The sequence below is a fragment of the Coregonus lavaretus genome (genome assembly GCF_964263955.1).
Source record: "Coregonus lavaretus genome assembly, chromosome: 21".
NCBI lineage: Eukaryota > Metazoa > Chordata > Actinopteri > Salmoniformes > Salmonidae > Coregonus > Coregonus lavaretus.
This window is the reverse complement of record NC_140008.1, coordinates 2,868,436-2,889,761: the sequence shown is the minus strand read 5'-3', so window position 1 is coordinate 2,889,761 and position 21,326 is coordinate 2,868,436. Positions and strand designations below refer to the sequence as shown.

The 21,326-nt window shown below is 48.0% G+C and overlaps 1 protein-coding gene across 1 annotated transcript in view; it reads left to right on the top strand.

Moving 5' to 3' along the window:
* Window positions 1-21,326, top strand: part of LOC311149046 (anoctamin-5-like) — an 89,955-nt gene that overhangs the window by 46,537 nt on the left and 22,092 nt on the right. The window contains exons 9-17 of the mRNA XM_084186147.1: window positions 4,752-4,886; window positions 5,438-5,543; window positions 5,700-5,760; window positions 6,616-6,767; window positions 16,285-16,359; window positions 18,135-18,363; window positions 20,047-20,222; window positions 20,524-20,621; window positions 20,880-21,010. Coding sequence (XP_084042273.1) covers window positions 4,752-4,886; window positions 5,438-5,543; window positions 5,700-5,760; window positions 6,616-6,767; window positions 16,285-16,359; window positions 18,135-18,363; window positions 20,047-20,222; window positions 20,524-20,621; window positions 20,880-21,010 — 1,163 coding nt within the window. The remainder of the gene's footprint in view (window positions 1-4,751; window positions 4,887-5,437; window positions 5,544-5,699; window positions 5,761-6,615; window positions 6,768-16,284; window positions 16,360-18,134; window positions 18,364-20,046; window positions 20,223-20,523; window positions 20,622-20,879; window positions 21,011-21,326) is intronic.

Here is a 21,326-nt window from a genome sequence, read left to right as displayed (position 1 = left end):
CACAACATGACACGACACAACATGAGACAACACGACACGACACAACACGACACAACACAACATGACACGACACGACACGACACGACACGACACAACATGACACAACACAACACAACATGACACAACATGACACGACACAACACAACATGACACAACACGACACAACATGACACAACATGACACGACACAACACAACATGACACAACACAACACGACACGACACAACACGACACAACACAACATGACACAACACAACACAACATGACACAACACAACACAACATGACACAACACGACACAACACAACACAACATGACACAACACAACATGACACGACACGACACAACATGACACAACACAACATGACACAACACGACACAACACAACACGACACAACATGACACAACACAACATGACACAACACAACACGACACAACACAACACGACACAACATGACACAACACAACACAAAACGACACAACATGACACAACACAACACAACACGACACAACATGACACAACACAACATGACACAACACGACACAACACAACACAACACGACACAACATGACACGACACGACACGACACAACATGACACAACATGACACAACACAACACGACACGACACAACATGACACAACACAACACAACACAACAAGACACAACACAACACAACACGACACAACACGACACAACACAACACGACACAACACAACATGACACAACATGACACAACACAACATGACACAACACAACACAACACGACACAACATGACACAACACAACATGACACAACACAACACGACACAACACAACATGACACAACACAACATGACACAACACAACATGACACAACACAACATGACACAACACGACACAACATGACACAACATGACACAACATGACACAACATGACACAACACAACATGACATGACACAACACGACACGACACAACACAACATGACACAACACAACACGACACGACACAACACAACACAACACGACACAACATGACACAACACAACATGACACAACACAACACGACACAACACAACACAACACGACACAACATGACACAACACAACATGACACAACACAACACAACACGACACAACATGACACAACACAACACGACACAACATGACACAACACAACACAACACGACACAACATGACACAACACAACATGACACAACACAACACAACACGACACAACATGACACAACACAACATGACACAACACAACATGACACAACACAACATGACACAACACAACACGACACAACACAACATGACACAACACAACATGACACAACATGACACAACATGACACAACACAACATGACATGACACAACACGACACGACACAACACAACATGACACAACACAACACAACACGACACAACACGACACAACACAACACGACACAACACGACACAACACAACATGACACAACATGACACGACACGACACAACACAACACAACACGACACGACACAACACAACATGACACAACACAACATGACACGACACAACATGACACAACATGACACAACACAACATGACACAACACAACATGACACGACACAACATGACACAACACAACACAACACGACACAACATGACACAACACAACACAACACAACATGACACAACACAACATGACACAACACAACACAACACGACACAACACAACACAACACGACACAACACAACATGACACAACACAACACAACACAACACGACACAACACGACACGACACAACACAACACGACACAACACAACATGACACAACATGACACAACACAACATGACACAACACAACACAACACGACACAACATGACACAACACAACATGACACAACACAACACGACACAACATGACACAACACAACATGACACAACACAACACAACATGACACATGACACAACATGACACAACACAACACAACATGACACATGACACAACATGACACAACACAACACAACATGACACAACACAACACAACATGACACATGACACAACATGACACAACACAACACAACATGACACATGACACAACATGACACAACACAACACAACATGACAAAACACAACATGACACAACACAACACAACATGACACATGACACAACATGACACAACACAACATGACATGACACAACACGACACAACACGACACGACACGACAACACAACACAACACGACACAACACAACATGACACAACACAACACGACACGACACGACACAACACAACACAACACAACACGACACAACATGACACAACACAACATGACACAACATGACACGACACAACATGACACAACACAACATGACACAACACAACACAACACAACACGACACAACATGACACAACACAACACGACACAACATGACACAACACAACATGACACGACACAACATGACACAACACAACACGACACAACACGACACAACATGACACAACACAACACGACACAACACAACATGACACAACACAACATGACACAACATGACACAACACGACACAACACAACACGACACAACATGACACAACACAACACGACACAACACGACACAACATGACACAACACAACACGACACAACATGACACAACACAACATGACACGACACAACATGACACAACACAACACAACACAACACGACACAACATGACACAACACAACACGACACAACATGACACAACACAACATGACACAACACAACATGACACAACATGACACAACACAACACGACACAACATGACACAACACAACATGACACAACATGACACAACACAACATGACACAACACGACACAACACAACACGACACAACACAACATGACACAACACAACACGACACAACATGACACGACACAACATGACACAACACAACACGACACAACACAACATGACACGACACAACATGACACAACACAACACGACACAACACAACACATGACACAACACAACATGACACAACACAACACAACACAACATGACACAACATGACACAACACAACACAACATGACACAACACAACATGACACAACACAACACGACACAACACAACACATGACACAACACAACATGACACAACACAACACAACACAACATGACACAACATGACACAACACAACACAACATGACACAACACAACATGACACAACACAACATGACACAACATGACACAACACAACACGACACAACACAACATGACACAACATGACACAACACAACATGACACAACATGACACAACACAACATGACACAACATGACACAACACAACATGACACAACACAACATGACACAACACAACACGACACAACATGACACAACATGACACAACACAACACAACATGACACAACACGACACAACACAACACGACACGACACAACACAACACGACACAACACAACACATGACACAACATGACACAACACGACACAACACAACACGACACAACACAACACGACACAACACAACACATGACACAACACAACATGACACAACACAACACAACACAACATGACACAACATGACACAACACAACACAACATGACACAACACGACACAACACAACACATGACACAACATGACACAACACAACACAACACGACACAACACATGACACAACACAACATGACACAACACAACACGACACAACACAACATGACACAACACAACACAACACAACACAACATGACACAACACAACACAACACAACACAACACAACATGACACAACATGACACAACACAACATGACACAACACAACATGACACAACACAACACAACACAACACGACACAACACAACACAACACGACACATGACACAACATGACACAACACAACACAACACGACACAACACAACACGACACATGACACAACATGACACAACAACTGTCTCGTCCCGACCCCGACACATTCATTACTATGGGACAGCTGGAGATCGAATTTGAATATTGAAACAATGTTGCAAATGTCGGCGAGACAGACAGCAAGGTTTACATAAATCTCCGCTGTTGAAAACTAAATGTTAGTCTAAAAGAAATGTGAGATAATGTCTAGATGCTTTTTATAGTGGAGATCAAGTTTATAAATTGCCTGGCTGGGCTGATGAGACAGTGGATTGGGCAGTCAGAGGGAACTGAGTAAATAGGCATTTTAACGTCATAGATTTAGCCGGTGGTAACTTGTGGAATAGACACCGGCTGGAATGCGGTTTTGACCAATCAGCATTCAGGATTAGACCCACCCGTTGTTTAATCCAACATAGATGAACCACCTACGCACAGTGACAGACATTTAAAAAGCAATTTACCTAACAGTATATTTCCAGAGATCTTGATTGCTGTAAACTCTGCAGATATCACCTCAAGCTGAATTCACCTTTAAAAGTGAACCTCAGTGCCCAGGTCATTTACATTTTAGTCATTTAGCAGACGATCTTATCCAGAGCGACTTACAGTTAGTGAGTGCATACATTTTCATACTGGCCCCCCGTGGGAATCAAACCCACAACCCTGGCGTTGCAAGCGCCATGATCTACCAACTGAGCTACAGGGGGGGCTGTTATTTACTGTAACTGCATTTGCCCATTATTTTTAGATGCTAGATAGACCTGACCTGACCTGGAGTTCACAACCTGATTGTTGTTGTTTGATTGGTTGTGTTGTATTTCCCATAACAGGAAGTATTATGAGGAGAAGATGTTTGATTGGTTGTGTTGCATTTCCCATAACAGGAAGTATTACGGGGAGAAGATTGGGATCTACTTTGCCTGGCTGGGTTTCTACACTGAGATGCTGTTCTTCGCTGCGGTAGTAGGCCTGATCTGTTTTCTCTATGGATTGTTCACCTTCGATGACAACGTCTGGAGGTGAGGGCCCCTGAATCCCAATTCAACCCCTAGCCCCTATCCCCTATCCCCTAGCCCCTAGGCACTAGCCCCTACGCTTGTGTTGTGTAGCCCCTATCCCCTAGCCCCTATCCCCTAGCCCCTATCCCCTAGCCCCTAGCCCCTATCCCCTAGCCCCTATCCCCTAGCCCCTAGCCCCTATCCCCTAGCCCCTATCCCCTAGCCCCTATCCCCTAGCCCCTAGCCCCTAGCCCCTAGCCCCTATCCCCTAGCCCCTAGCCCCTATCCCCTATCCCCTATCCCCTAGCCCCTAGCCCCTAGCCCCTATCCCCTAGCCCCTAGGCGCTCCTGTTGATCTGAAAGGACTGAGTTGGTGTAAGCAGTATCCAGTGTAGTTATTATACATTTGTACGTTGTCCGGGGTCAGATTGATACGTTCAACGATTGGGACAGACTAATAATTATAGCTAAGTGAAGGTGGCTGATAATGCAGCTCATATGTTTTGATGCAGTAGACCTCTACATCATGAGACTATCACTTCCGTTGTTTTGAAATCCCTTGGTTATTCCAGTAAAGAAATCTGCAGTGAGGAGATCGGAGGCAACATCATCATGTGTCCGCTGTGTGACAAGACATGTGGCTACTGGAAACTCAACACAACGTGTAACTCGTCCTGGGTAAGGAGTGCATCCATGCTAAAGATAATCATTGTTGGAAATGTGTTTTATTTTGTCGACGCATATCTCTAAGGAACTTTAGATCCCTCTCTTGTTTTTCTGCTTTTAAGACGTTCTTTTGTGTATGAACTTTACCCCACGTTGTTCTTCTTTCAGCAATCGCACTTGTTTGACAATGTGGGGACGGTGTTCTTTGCCATATTCATGGGGATTTGGGGTAAGTGACAGGCACTGAGTACTGTAACTGTGCATGACTAGACTGAGTACCCCTCCTAGTGGCAGCTGCCAATAGCTACAACTGGAAAACAGACGTTCTCTTGGAGTACTTTTGTACTTTATAACTGCCGAGCTTCTCTAGCCTGACGTCGGGACCTTGTTTACGTTTTGTAAAAAATGTTTTTAGTCATTTAGCAGTCACTCTTATCCAGAGTGACTTAAAGGAGCAATTAGGGTCAAGTGCCTTGCTCAAGGGCACATCGGCAGATGTTTCACCTTGTCGGCTCGGGGATTTGAACCTGCGACCCTTTCGAAAAAACACATGACGCAGAAAAGTGGAATGTTAGCAGAAAACATACTGGTGCCCAGCCTCATCTGTATGAAAAGGGAGTCATGTGGTTGAATTCCTACTGAATATAGCTTACACACTGGGATGAGGGATATCTCCACAATTCTTAAAACTATTGCTAGTCAAATTCAGTTTACATTTACATTTTAGTCATTTAGCAGACGCTCTTATCCAGAGCGACTGCATACATTTTAATACTGGCCCCCCCGTGGGAATCGAACCCACAACCCTGGCATTGCAAACGCCATGCTCTACCAACTGAGCTACATCCCTGCCGGCCATTCCCTCCCCTACCCTGGACGACGCTGGGCCAATTGTGCGCCGCCCCATGGGTCTCCCGGTCGCGGCCGGCTACGACAGAGCCTGGATTCGAACCAGGATCTCTAGTGGCACAGCTAGCACTGCGATGCAGTGCCTTAGACCACTGCGCCACAGTTCTACCAAGCCTTTCCAAAGAGTCTTTTTTGGCCCTGACTATGTCTCCTCCTCCTGTCCTTCCTTCTGCAGTGACTCTGTTCCTGGAGTTCTGGAAGCGTCGCCAGGCCCGGCTGGAGTATGAGTGGGACCTGGTGGACTTTGAGGAAGAGCAGCAGCAGCTCCAGCTGCGACCGGAGTACGAGACCAAGTGTACCAGCCAACGCCTCAACCGCGTCACACAGGTGCTTGTGTTACCATCCCTTACCTGTATAGAGTTAGGAAGTTAGAGGTTAGGGGTTAGAGGTTAGAGGTTAGGGGTTATGGTTAGAGGTTAGGGGTTATGGTTAGAGTTAGGGGTTATGGTTAGAGGTTAGGGGTTATGGTTAGATGTTATGGTTAGAGGTTAGAGGTTAGGGGTTATGGTTAGGGGTTAGGGGTTATGGTTAGATTTAGGGTTTAGGGTTAGGGGTTATGGTTAGAGGTTAGGGGTTATGGTTAGAGTTAGGGGTTATGGTTAGAGTTAGGGGTTATGGTTAGGAGTTAGGGGTTAGGGTTAGGGGTTATGGCTAGAGGTTAGGGGTTATGGCTAGAGGTCAGGGGTTATGGTTAGAGGTTAGGGGTTATGGTTAGAGGTTAGGGGTTATGGTTAGAGGTTGGGGGTTATGGTTAGGGGTTATGGTTAGAGGTTAGGGGTTATGGTTAGAGGTTAGGGGTTATGGTTAGAAGTTAGGGGTTAGGGTTAGAGGTTAGGGGTTATGGTTAGAGGTTAGGGGTTATGGTTAGAGTTAGGGGTTATGGTTAGAGGTTAGGGGTTATGGTTAGAGTTAGGGGTTATGGTTAGGGGTTAGGGGTTATGGTTAGAAGTTAGGGGTTATGGTTAGAGTTAGGGGTTATGGTTAGAGTTAGGGGTTATGGTTAGAGGTCAGGGGTTATGGCTAGAGGTTAGGGGTTATGGTTAGAGGTTAGGGGTTATGGTTAGGGGTTATGGTTAGAGTTAGGGGTTATGGTTAGAGGTTAGGGGTTATGGTTAGAGGTTAGGGGTTATGGTTAGAGTTAGGGGTTATGGTTAGAGGTTAGGGGTTATGGTTAGAGGTTAGGGGTTATGGTTAGAGGTTAGGGGTTATGGTTAGATTTAGGGTTAGAGGTTAGGGTTTAGGGTTAGAGGTTAGGGGTTATGGTTAGAGGTTAGGGGTTATGGTAGAGGTTAGGGGTTATGGTTAGAGGTTAGGGGTTATGGATAGAGGTTAGGGGTTATGGTTAGAGTTAGGGGTTAGGGGTTAGGGTTAGGGGTTAGGGATCATAGTTAGGGGTTAGAGATTAGGGATTATGGTTAGAGGTTAGGGGTTATGGTTAGAGGTTAGGGGTTATGGTTAGAGTTAGGGGTTATGGTTAGAGTTAGGGGTTATGGTTAGAGTTAGGGGTTATGGTTAGGGGTTATGGTTAGAGTTAGGGGTTATGGTTAGAGGTTAGGGGTTATGGTTAGAGGTTAGTGGTTATGGTTAGAGGTTAGGGGTTATGGTTAGGGGTTATGGTTAGAGTTAGGGGTTATGGTTAGAGGTTAGGGGTTATGGTTAGAGGTTAGGGGTTATGGTTAGGGGTTATGGTTAGAGTTAGGGGTTATGGTTAGAGGTTAGGGGTTATGGTTAGAGGTTAGGGGTTATGGTTATGGGTTAGGGGTTATGGTTAGATTTAGGGGTTATGGTTAGAGTTAGGGGTTATGGTTAGGGGTTATGGTTAGAGGTTAGGGGTTATGGTTAGAGTTAGGGGTTATGGTTACAGTTAGGGGTTATGGTTAGAGTTAGGGGTTATGGTTAGAGGTCAGGGGTTATGGTTAGAGGTTAGGGGTTATGGTTAGAGTTAGGGGTTATGGTTAGAGGTTAGGGGTTATGGTTAGAGGTTAGGGGTTATGGTTAGAGGTCAGGGGTTATGGTTAGAGTTAGGGGTTATGGTTAGAGTTAGGGGTTATGGTTAGAGTTAGGGGTTATGGTTAGATTTAGGGTTTAGGGTTAGGGGTTATGGTTAGAGTTAGGGGTTATGGTTAGAGGTTAGGGGTTATGGTTAGAGGTTAGGGGTTATGGTTAGAGGTTAGGGGTTATGGTTAGAGTTAGGGGTTATGGTTAGAGGTTAGGGGTTATGGTTAGAGATTAGGGGTTATAGTTAGAGGTTAGGGGTTATGGCTAGAGGTTAGGGGTTATGGTTAGAGGTTAGGGGTTATGGTTAGAAGTTAGGGGTTATGGTTAGAGGTTAGGGGTTATGGTTAGAGTTAGGGGTTATGGTTAGAGGTTAGGGGTTATGGTTAGAGGTTAGGGGTTATGGTTAGGGGTTATGGGTTATGGTTAGGGGTTATGGGTTATGGTTAGGGGTTATGGGTTATGGTTAGGGGTTATGGGTTATGGTTAGGGGTTATGGTTAGAGGTTAGGGGTTATGGTTAGATGTTAGGGATTATGGTTAGATGTTAGGGATTAGAGTTAGATTTAGGGGTTATGGTTAGAGGTTAGGGGTTATGGTTAGGGGTTAGGGGTTATGGTTAGAGGTTAGGGGTTATGGTTAGATGTTAGGGATTAGAGTTAGATTTAGGGGTTATGGTTAGAGGTTAGGGGTTATGGTTAGGGGTTAGGGGTTATGGTTAGAGGTTAGGGGTTATGGTTAGATGTTAGGGATTAGAGTTAGATTTAGGGGTTATGGTTAGAGGTTAGGGGTTATGGTTAGGGGTTAGGGGTTATGGTTAGAGGTTAGGGGTTATGGTTAGAGGTTAGGGGTTATGGTTAGAAGTTAGGGGTTATGGTTAGAGGTTAGGGGTTATGGTTAGAGTTAGGGGTTATGGTTAGAGGTTAGGGGTTATGGTTAGAGGTTAGAGGTTAGGGGTTAGAGGTTAGGGGTTATGGTTAGAGGTTAGGGGTTATGGTTAAAGGTTAGGGGTTATGGTTAGATTTAGGGGTTATGGTTAGAGGTTAGGGGTTATGGTTAGAGGTTAGAGGTTAGGGGTTATGGTTAGATTTAGGGGTTATGGTTAGAGGTTAGGGGTTATGGTTAGCGGTTAGAGGTTAGGGGTTATGGTTAGAGGTTAGAGGTTAGGGGTTATGGTTAGATTTAGGGGTTATGGTTAGAGGTTAGGGGTTATGGTTAGAGGTTAGGGTTAGGGTTCGATTTAGGGGTTATGGTTAGAGGTTACGGGTTATGGTTAGAGTTAGGGGTTATGGTTAGAGGTTAGGGGTTATGGTTAGAGGTTAGAGGTTAGGGGTTAGAGGTTAGGGGTTATGGTTAGAGGTTAGGGGTTATGGTTAGAGGTCGGGGGTTATGGTTAGGGGTTATGGTTAGAGTTAGGGGTTATGGTTAGAGGTCAGGGGTTATGGTTAGATGTCAGGGGTTATGGTTAGAGGTTAGGGGTTATGGTTAGAGGTTAGAGGTTAGGGGTTAGAGGTTAGGGGTTATGGTTAGAGGTTAGGGGTTATGGTTAGAGGTTAGGGGTTATGGTTAGAGGTTAGGGGTTATGGTTAGAGGTTAGGGGTTATGGTTAGAAGTTAGAGGTTAGGGGTTATGGTTAGATTTAGGGGTTATGGTTAGAGGTTAGGGGTTATGGTTAGCGGTTAGAGGTTAGGGGTTATGGTTAGAGGTTAGAGGTTAGGGGTTATGGTTAGATTTAGGGGTTATGGTTAGAGGTTAGGGGTTATGGTTAGAGGTTAGGGTTAGGGTTCGATTTAGGGGTTATGGTTAGAGGTTACGGGTTATGGTTAGAGTTAGGGGTTATGGTTAGAGGTTAGGGGTTATGGTTAGAGGTTAGAGGTTAGGGGTTAGAGGTTAGGGGTTATGGTTAGAGGTTAGGGGTTATGGTTAGAGGTTAGGGGTTATGGTTAGAGGTCGGGGGTTATGGTTAGGGGTTATGGTTAGAGTTAGGGGTTATGGTTAGAGGTCAGGGGTTATGGTTAGATGTCAGGGGTTATGGTTAGAGGTTAGGGGTTATGGTTAGAGGTTAGGGGTTATGGTTAGAGGTTAGGGGTTATGGTTAGGGCCGGAGTACGAGATCAAGTGTACCATCCGACGCCTCAACCGCATCACACAGGTGCTTGTGTTACCATACTGTTTCTGTGCGTTACATTGTTGAACGCTATACAATAATACAATGTGTTTTTCTATTGCACTACGGTATATTGCAGATACATATGTTGGTCTGGATTTAGCTACTAACAACATTGCTGATGAAGCTTAGTTGTTCATCAAGTTGAGTAACTTAGAGGCTTAGACAAACTGTTAAAAGACAAGTAGGACATGGATAAAGAGGGCTGTTACTTCACCCTCCACACCCTCACCCTCCACCTCTTCACCCTCCACACCTTCACCCTCCACATCTTCACCCTACACCTCTTCACCCTCCACATCCTCACCCTCCACACCTTCACCCTCCACCTCTTCACCCTCCACATCTTCACCCTCCACCTCTTCACCCTCCACATCTTCACCCTCCACCTCTTCACCCTCCAACTCTTCACCCTCCACCTCTTCACCCTCCACATTTTCACCCTCCACCTCTTCACCCTCCACATCTTCACCCTCCCATCTCTTCACCCTCCCATCTCTTCACCCTCCACATCTTCACCCTACACCTCTTCACCCTCCACCTCTTCACCCTCCACATCATCACCCTCCACCCCTTCACCCTTCACCCTCCACCTCTTCACCCTCCACATCTTCACCCTCCACCTCTTCACCCTCCACCTCTTCACCCTCCACATCTTCACCCTCCACATCTTCACCCTCCACCTCTTCATCCTCCACACCTTCACCCTCCACATCTTCACCCTCCACCTCTTCACCCTCCACACCTTCACCCTCCACATCTTCACCTTCCACCTCTTCACCCTCCACATCTTCACCCTCCACCTCTTCACCCTCCACATTTTCACCCTCCACCTCTTCACCCTACACCTCTTCACCCTCCACACCTTCACCCTCTACCTCTTCACCCTCCACATTTTCACCCTGCATCTCTTCACCCTCCACCTCTTCACCCTCCACCTCTTCACCCTCCACATTTTCACCCTCCACCTCTTCACCCTCCACCTCTTCACCCTCCACATCTTCACCCTCCACACCTTCACCCTCTACCTCTTCACCCTCCATCTCTTCCCCCTCCATCTCTTCACCCTCCACATCTTCACCCTCCACCTCTTCACCCTACACCTCTTCACCCTCCACAACTTCACCCTCCACCTCTTCACCCTCCACATTCTCACCCTCCACATTTTCACCCTCCACCTCTTCACTCTTCACTCTCCACATCCTCACCCTCCATATATTCACCCTCCACATCTTCACCCTCCACATCTTCACCCTCCACATCTTCACCCTCCACCTCTTCACCCTCCACATTTTCACCTTCCACCTCTTCACCCTACACCTCTTCACCCTCCACATCTTCACCCTCCACACCTTCACCCTCTACCTCTTCACCCTCCACATCTTCACCCTCCACCTCTTCACCCTCCACATCTTCACCCTCCACCTCTTCACCCTACACCTCTTCACCCTCCACATCTACACCCTCCACACCTTCACCCTCTACCTTTTCACCCTCCACATCTTCACCCTCCATCTCTTCACCCTCCACATCTTCACCCTCCATCTCTTCACCCTCCACAACTTCACCCTCCACCTCTTCACCCTCCACATTCTCACCTCCACATTTTCACCCTCCACCTCTTCACTCTCCACATCTTCACCCTCCACCTCTTCACCCTACACCTCTTCACCCTCCACATTTTCACCCTCCACCTCTTCACCCTCCACCTCTTCACCCTCCACATTTTCACCCTCCACCTCTTCACCCTCCACATCTTCACCCTCCCATCTCTTCACCCTCCACCTCTTCACCCTCCACATCATCACCCTCCACCTCTTCACCCTCCACCTCTTCACTCTCCACATCTTCACCCTCCACCTCTTCACCCTCCACCTCTTCACCCTCCACCTCTTCACCCTCCACATTTTCACCCTCCACCTCTTCACCCTCCACCTCTTCACCCTCCACCTCTTCACCCTCCACATTTTCACCCTCCACCTCTTCACCCTCCACATCTTCACCCTCCCATCTCTTCACCCTCCCATCTCTTCACCCTCCACATCTTCACCCTACACCTCTTCACCCTCCACCTCTTCACCCTCCACATCATCACCCTCCACCTCTTCACCCTACACCTCTTCACTCTCCACATCTTCACCCTCCACCTCTTCACCCTCCACCTCTTCACCCTCCACATCTTCACCCTCCATCTCTTCACCCTCCACATCTTCACCCTCCACCTCTTCACCCTACACCTCTTCACCCTCCACATCTACACCCTCCACACCTTCACCCTCTACCTTTTCACCCTCCACATCTTCACCCTCCATCTCTTCACCCTCCACATCTTTACCCTCCATCTCTTCACCCTCCACAACTTCACCCTCCACCTCTTCACCCTCCACATTCTCACCTCCACATTTTCACCCTCCACCTCTTCACTCTCCACATCTTCACCCTCCACCTTTTCACCCTCCACCTTTTCACCCTCCACCTCTTCACCCTCCACCTCTTCACCCTCCACCTCTTCACCCTCCACATTTTCACCCTCCACCTCTTCACCCTCCACATCTTCACCCTCCCATCTCTTCACCCTCCACCTCTTCACCCTCCACATCATCACCCTCCACCTCTTCACCCTCCACCTCTTCACTCTCCACATCTTCACCCTCCACCTCTTCACCCTCCACCTCTTCACCCTCCACCTCTTCACCCTTCACATTTTCACCCTCCACCTCTTCACCCTCCACCTCTTCACCCTCCACCTCTTCACCCTCCACATTTTCACCCTCCACCTCTTCACCCTCCACATCTTCACCCTCCCATCTCTTCACCCTCCCATCTCTTCACCCTCCACATCTTCACCCTACACCTCTTCACCCTCCACCTCTTCACCCTCCACATCATCACCCTCCACCTCTTCACCCTACACCTCTTCACTCTCCACCTCTTCACCCTCCACCTCTTCACCCTCCACATTTTCACCCTCCACCTCTTCACCCTCCACATCTTCACCCTCCACATCTTCACCCTACACCTCTTCACCCTCCACATCTTCACCCTCCACATCATCACCCTCCACCTCTTCACCCTCCACATCTTCACTCTCCACATCATCACCCTCCACCTCTTCACCCTACACCTCTTCACTCTCCACATCTTCACCCTCCACCTCTTCACCCTCCACCTCTTCACCCTCCACCTCTTCACCCTCCACATTTTCACCCTCCACCTCTTCACCCTCCACCTCTTCACCCTCCACATCTTCACCCTCCACATCTTCACCCTCCACATCTTCACCCTCCACATTTTCACCCTCCACATCTTCACCCTCCACCTCTTCACCCTCCACATCTTCACCCTCCACATCTCCACCCTCCACATCTTCACCCTCCACATCTTCACCCTCCACCTCTTCACCCTCCACATCTTCACCCTCCACATCTTCACCCTCCACCTCTTCACCCTCCACCTCTTCACCCTCCACCTCTTCACCCTCCAAATTTTCACCCTCCACCTCTTCACCCTCCACCTCTTCACCCTCCACATTTTCACCCTCCACCTCTTCACCCTCCACCTCTTCACCCTCCACCTCTTCACCCTCCACATTTTCACCCTCCACCTCTTCACCCTCCACATCTTCACCCTCCCATCTCTTCACCCTCCCATCTCTTCACCCTCCACATCTTCACCCTACACCTCTTCACCCTCCACCTCTTCACCCTCCACATCATCACCCTCCACCTCTTCACCCTACACCTCTTCACTCTCCACCTCTTCACCCTCCACCTCTTCACCCTCCACATTTTCACCCTCCACCTCTTCACCCTCCACATCTTCACCCTCCACATCTTCACCCTACACCTCTTCACCCTCCACATCTTCACCCTCCACATCATCACCCTCCACCTCTTCACCCTCCACATCTTCACTCTCCACATCATCACCCTCCACCTCTTCACCCTACACCTCTTCACTCTCCACATCTTCACCCTCCACCTCTTCACCCTCCACCTCTTCACCCTCCACCTCTTCACCCTCCACATTTTCACCCTCCACCTCTTCACCCTCCACCTCTTCACCCTCCACATCTTCACCCTCCACATCTTCACCCTCCACATTTTCACCCTCCACATCTTCACCCTCCACCTCTTCACCCTCCACATCTTCACCCTCCACATCTCCACCCTCCACATCTTCACCCTCCACATCTTCACCCTCCACCTCTTCACCCTCCACATCTTCACCCTCCACATCTTCACCCTCCACCTCTTCACCCTCCACCTCTTCACCCTCCACCTCTTCACCCTCCAAATTTTCACCCTCCACTCTTCACCCTCCACCTCTTCACCCTCCACATTTTCACCCTCCACCTCTTCACCCTCCACATCTTCACCCTCCACATCTTCACCCTCCACCTCTTCACCCTCCACATCTTCACCCTCCACATCATCACCCTCCACCTCTTCACCTCCACATCTTCACTCTCCACATCATCACCCTCCACCTCTTCACCCTACACCTCTTCACTCTCCACATCTTCACCCTCCACCTCTTCACCCTCCACCTCTTCACCCTCCACATTTTCACCCTCCACATTTTCACCCTCCACCTCTTCACCTCCACCTCTTCACCCTCCACCTCTTCACCCTCCACATCTTCACCCTCCACATCTTCACCCTCCACATCTTCACCCTCCACCTCTTCACCCTCCACATCTTCACCCTCCACATCTTCACCCTCCACCTCTTCACCCTCCACATTTTCACCCTCCACCTCTTCACCCTCCACATTTTCACCCTCCACCTCCCTACCCTCCACCTCTTCACCCTCCACCTCTTCACCCTCCACATTTTCACCCTCCACCTCTTCACCCTCCACATTTTCACCCTCCACCTCTTCACCCTCCACATCTTCACCCTCCACATTTTCACCCTCCACATCTTCACCCTCCACATCTTCACCCTCCACATCTTCACCCTCCTCATCTTCACCCTCCACATTTTCACCCTCCACCTGTCTGTGACCGTACTGTAGGAGATGGAGTGGGTCCTTGACAGGACGGCAGCTGATCTGGTGGCAAAGTGCTCCTGTGTTGGGCCACCGTGGTGCTGTGGGTAAGACTGGCACAGAGGGAGGTGGAATGCCAGTTTGATGAGATGTGGAGAGAGGGTTTGGCAGGAGTTGTTTGGCAGGCCTGGCTTGTGCTTCTTACTCACATCTGGATGGAAGATGTCTGAAGCTGACTGCAGTGATTTACCTGGTGAACCATGGAAGCCTTGCTGTTATCAATTACCAATGCTAAAACAGAGTCGGGGTTGGTGTTTAATAGCCTGGTGGTCCAGATCTGGTTCTGCTGTAGAGCCAAATCCATGGCCATGGTCACAACTATGACCATAACCATAGACGTTGACTATCTCTGGGACCTGGCTAATAAAAGCATGGATTTCACCAGGAAAGGGCTACAGTGGGTCAGTGGACTGGTCTGGGGTCAGGTCAGAAGTTATGGTACAGGGTTGGGGTCCATTCCATTTCAATTAACTTCCCCATGAGGGAAAAACTGGAATCAGAATTTCAGTTTACTGAATGAAATGGAATTGAACCCAACTCTGGTAGGACATGTCTTCACCAGTAGCTGTGTGGTAACCATGGTGACTGACTGTGCATGTTGTCCCTGCTTTGCTTGGTTACGGTGTTGTAGGAGATGGAGCCTTACTTACCCGTAACATCCCAGTGTGCTCGTACATCCCTGTCTGGAGCCACCGTCATATTCTGGGTGAGCATTGATTCATTATAGTCTACTCTGTATCTTATTCCTCAACCTCCCTCTCCTCATCTTCCTCCTCCCTCCTCTCCCTCCCTCTCCTCCTCTCCCTCCGTCTACTTCTCTCCCTCCTCCTGTCTCCTCCTCTCCCTCCTCCTGTCTCCTCCTCTCCCTCCTCCTGTCTCCTCCTCTCCCTCCTCCTGTCTCCTCCTCTCCCTCCTCCTGTCTCCTCTCCCTCCCTCTCCTCCTCTCCCTCCCTCTCCTCCTCTCCCTCCGTCTACTTCTCTCCCTCCTTCTGTCTCCTCCTCTCTCCTCCTCCTCTCCTTCTCTCCCTCCTCCTGTCTCCTCCTCTCCATCCCTCCTCCTTCCTCCTCTCCCTCCTCCTGTCTCCTCTCCCTCCCTCTCCTCCTCTCCCTCCTTCTGTCTCCTCCTCTCCCTCCTCCTGTCTCCTCCTCTACCTCCCTCTCCTCCTCTCCTCCTCCTGTCTCCTCCTCTCCCTCCTCCTGTCTCCTCCTCTCCCTCCTCCTGTCTCCTTCTCTCCCTCCTCCTGTCTCCTCTCCCTCCTCCTGTCTCCTCCTCTCCCTCCCTCTCCTCCTCTCCCTCCTCCTGTCTCCTCCTCTCCCTCCTCCTGTCTCCTCCTCTCCCTCCTCCTGTCTCTCCTCCTCCCTCCTCCTGTCTCCTCCTCTCCCTCCTCCTGTCTCCTCCTCTCCCTCCTCCTGTCTCCTCTCCCTCCTTCTGTCTCCTCCTCTCCCTCCTCCTGTCTCCTCCTCTCCCTCCTCCTGTCTCCTCCTCACCCTCCTCCCTCTCCTCCTCTACCTCCCTCTCCTCCTCTCCCTCCTCCTGTCTCCTTCTCTCCCTCCTCCTGTCTCCTCCTCTCCCTCTCCTTCTCTCCCTCCTCCTGTCTCCTCCTCTCCCTCCTCCTGTCTCCTCCTCTCCCTCTCCTTCTCTCCCTCCTCCTGTCTCCTCCTCTCCCTCCTCCTGTCTCCTCCTCTCCCTCCTCCTGTCGCCTCCTCTCCCTCCTCCTGTCTCCTCCTCTCCCTCCTCCTGTCTCCTCCTCTCCCTCCTCCTGTCTCCTCCTCTCCCTCCTCCTGTCTCCTCCTCTCCCTCCCCCTGTCTCCTTCTCTCCCTCCTCCTGTCTCCTCCTCTCCCTCTCCTTCTCTCCCTCCTCCCTCTCCTTCTCTCCCTCCTCCTGTCTCCTCCTCTCCCTCCTCCTGTCTCCTCCTCTCCCTCCTCCTGTCTCCTCCTCTCCCTCCTCCTGTCTCTTCTTCACTCAACTCACCTTCCTCTTCATCAGTATCTTCTTCATATGATCCTCATCACTCCTTATCCTTATCCTTACCAACACCAACAAATCTTCCATATTTCTCAGAACAATGTAGAAAATGTTTGGAAATAGTATTGAGAGATACTTTTACAATACATATGGATCAAAAACTGTGTGAGTAATTGCATAAATGTCATAGGCTGAACTAGTTGCTGAATGTGCATGTTTTTTTTTTTTTATAAGCATGTGCACCATACTTTAGTGTTTTTTTTTAGATGCTATTGTTTTAATTATTTACTATTTAATTCTGTGTTGATGTGGTGGTGATTGTGTCTGTGTGTGAAGCCGTTTCTGTTCTACTAGTTAGTGTAACAATGTACTGTTTGGTTTGGCATCATTTCCATTTCAAATTCAGTCAATTCAGTTGAATTTCAACTTCACATGACTTCCTGAATTGTATCTGTCCCTTACGTTCACCCTCACGCCTATGCCCTCTCTCCACCAATCCCCTCCTCTCCCTCAGATCTCCCTGATCATAGCGTGTATCATCGGGGTGATAGCGTACCGTCTCGCTGTGTACGCGGCATTTGCTAGCATCATGAAGGACAGCCCCACCAACAACATCCACGTGGTGGGCTCCTTCATCACCCCTCAGCTCGCCACCTCTGTCACCGCGTCCTGCATCAACTTCGTCATCATCATGATCCTCAATGTGATGTATGAGAGAGTGGCCATCTGGATCACTGACATGGGTAAGATAGAGAGTAGTCATCCGGATCACTGACATGGGTAAGATGGGGAGAAGGTAGGATGGGTAAGATAGGGAGAAGGTGGGATGGGTAAGATAGAGAGAAGGTAGGATGGGTAAGATAGAGAGAAGGTAGGATGGGTAAGATAGAGAGAAGGTAGGATGGGTAAGATAGAGAGAAGGTAGGATGGGTAAGATAGAGAGAAGGTAGGATGGGTAAGATAGGGAGAAGGTAGGATGGGTAAGATAGGGAGAAGGTAGGATGGGTAAAATAGAGAGAAGGTAGGATGGGTAAGATAGGGAGAAGGTAGGATGGGTAAGATAGGGAGAAGGTAGGATGGGTAAGATAGGGAGAAGGTAGGATGGGTAAGATAGGGAGAAGGTAGGATGGGTAAGATAGGGAGAAGGTAGGATGGGTAAGATAGGAGAAGGTAGGATGGGTAAGATAGAGAGAAGGTAGGATGGGTAAGATAGAGAGAAGGTAGGATGGGTAAGATAGAGAGAAGGTAGGATGGGTAAGATAGAGAGAAGGTAGGATGGGTAAGATAGGGAGAAGGTAGGATGGGTAAGATAGGGAGAAGGTAGGATGGGTAAGATAGGAGAAGGTAGGATGGGTAAGATAGAGAGAAGGTAGGATGGGTAAGATAGGGAGAAGGTAGGATGGGTAAGATAGAGAGAAGGTAGGATGGGTAAGATAGGGAGAAGGTAGGATGGGTAAGATAGGGAGAAGGTAGGATGGGTAAGATAGAGAGAAGGTAGGATGGGTAAGATAGAGAGAAGGTAGGATGGGTAAGATAGAGAGAAGGTAGGATGGGTAAGATAGGGAGAAGGTAGAATGGGTAAGATAGGGAGAAGGTAGGATGGGTAAGATAGAGAGAAGGTAGGATGGGTAAGATAGAGAGAAGGTAGGATGGGTAAGATAGGGAGAAGGTAGGATGGGTAAGATAGGGAGAAGGTAGGATGGGTAAGATAGGGAGAAGGTAGGATGGGTAAGATAGAGAGAAGGTAGGATGGGTAAGATAGAGAGAAGGTAGGATGGGTAAGATAGAGAGAAGGTAGGATGGGTAAGATAGGGAGAAGGTAGGATGGGTAAGATAGGGAGAAGGTAGGATGGGTAAGATAGGGAGAAGGTAGGATGGGTAAGATAGAGAGAAGGTAGGATGGGTAAGATAGAGAGAGGTAGGATGGGTAAGATAGGGAGCAAGGGTTAGGATGGGTAAGATAGAGAGAAGGTAGGATGGGTAAGATAGAGAGAAGGTAGGATGGGTAAGATAGAGAGAAGGTAGGATGGGTAAGATAGGGAGAAGGTAGGATGGGTAAGATAGGGAAAGGTAGGATGGGTAAGATAGAGAGAAGGTAGGATGGGTAAGATAGGGAGAAGGTAGGATGGGTAAGATAGGGAGAAGGTAGATGGGTAAGATAGGGAGAAGGTAGGATGGGTAACAGGGTAGAGAGAAAGATTGTTGTTTTAAATCAGATTACAAACAGATAAAGACTTATTTCTAGTTGCTAAAAAGACAATACCAAAATGTGTTTTTACAACCAGTTTGCAACCTGACAATGACAATAGGAATGACGTCGTTAAAAGACAGTCGCAGCACTGCTTGAGTGAATCAATGCTGATTTACTAATAGACAATCAATTGCTTATTGTAGACTCTCCTTGTTGTGAATGTTGCTTTCCTCAGAGGTCCCCAAGACCCACCTGGAGTACGAGAACAAGCTGACAGTGAAAATGTTCCTGTTCCAGTTTGTCAACTACTACTCTTCCTGTTTCTACGTGGCCTTCTTCAAGGGGAAGTTCGTCGGCCGTCCTGGAGACTACATCTACATGTTCGGCTGGAGCAAGCTGAGGAACGAGGAGGTGGAGTGCTTACTTTCTACTACGTCATATAACGAGAATTACAACCAACCGGTCCCTGCTACAACCAGTTTAACACGTACAATTCATAACAGGTCAAAACGTCGTATTTTTAGTTGTTATCGCATCAGATACCCTGGCTACAACCAGATGGACATATATATATTTTTTTCTGATTGCCAAAACAACGTTAGCAAAACGTTCCTTATACAACCAGTACAACTTGACCCTGCAACCAGTTCTGCCCACTGTGAGGAAGATGAAAACCTGGACTTGACTTGACCCCATGTCTGTCCTTCCCCAGTGTGACCCCGGTGGCTGTCTCATTGAGCTGACCACTCAGCTGGTCATAGTGATGGCAGGCAAACAGGTGTGGGGTAACGTCCAGGAGGCTCTGGTCCCGTAAGTATTCATTCTGACATTGCCGACCGACATCTAAGGTCAGTAAACACGTTATCTCGGGGGGGGGGGGGGGGGCAAATCCTAACTTAAGATGTGTGTGCTCTGACTTAACTTGGACTTGGAGGGTAAATCATTAATAATGAAAGATCTGCGCTAAAACACTCGAGTCACGCATGCTGATATCAACTTAGGATTCTGCCCTTTAGCTTTCTAGACATTCTAGCCACAAACCTCTGACCACTGTGTTGATACGTCCAGGTGGCTACTGAACTGGTGGGGGAGCCGTAAAGCCCGCAGCCACCCAGAGAGTCTGTACAGCCGCTGGGAGCAGGACCACGACCTGCAGAACTTTAGCCATCTGGGACTCTTTTATGAGTACCTGGAGATGGGTGAGTACACAGACCAATACATATATGCCTTGCCATTTTCATATATATATATATATATATATATATATATAGCTCTAACCACTTAGCATACATCTATCCCTAAAAACGTAGCATATACAGTGCATTCGGAAAGTATTCAGACCCCTTTGACTTTTTCCACATTTTTTAACGTTACAGCCTTATTCTAAAATTGATTAAATAAAAAATGTTCCTCATCAATTTACACACAGTACCCCATAAGGACAAAGCAAAAACAGGTTTTTAGAAATGTTGGCAAATTTATTAAAAACAAAAAACAGAAATACCTTATTTACAT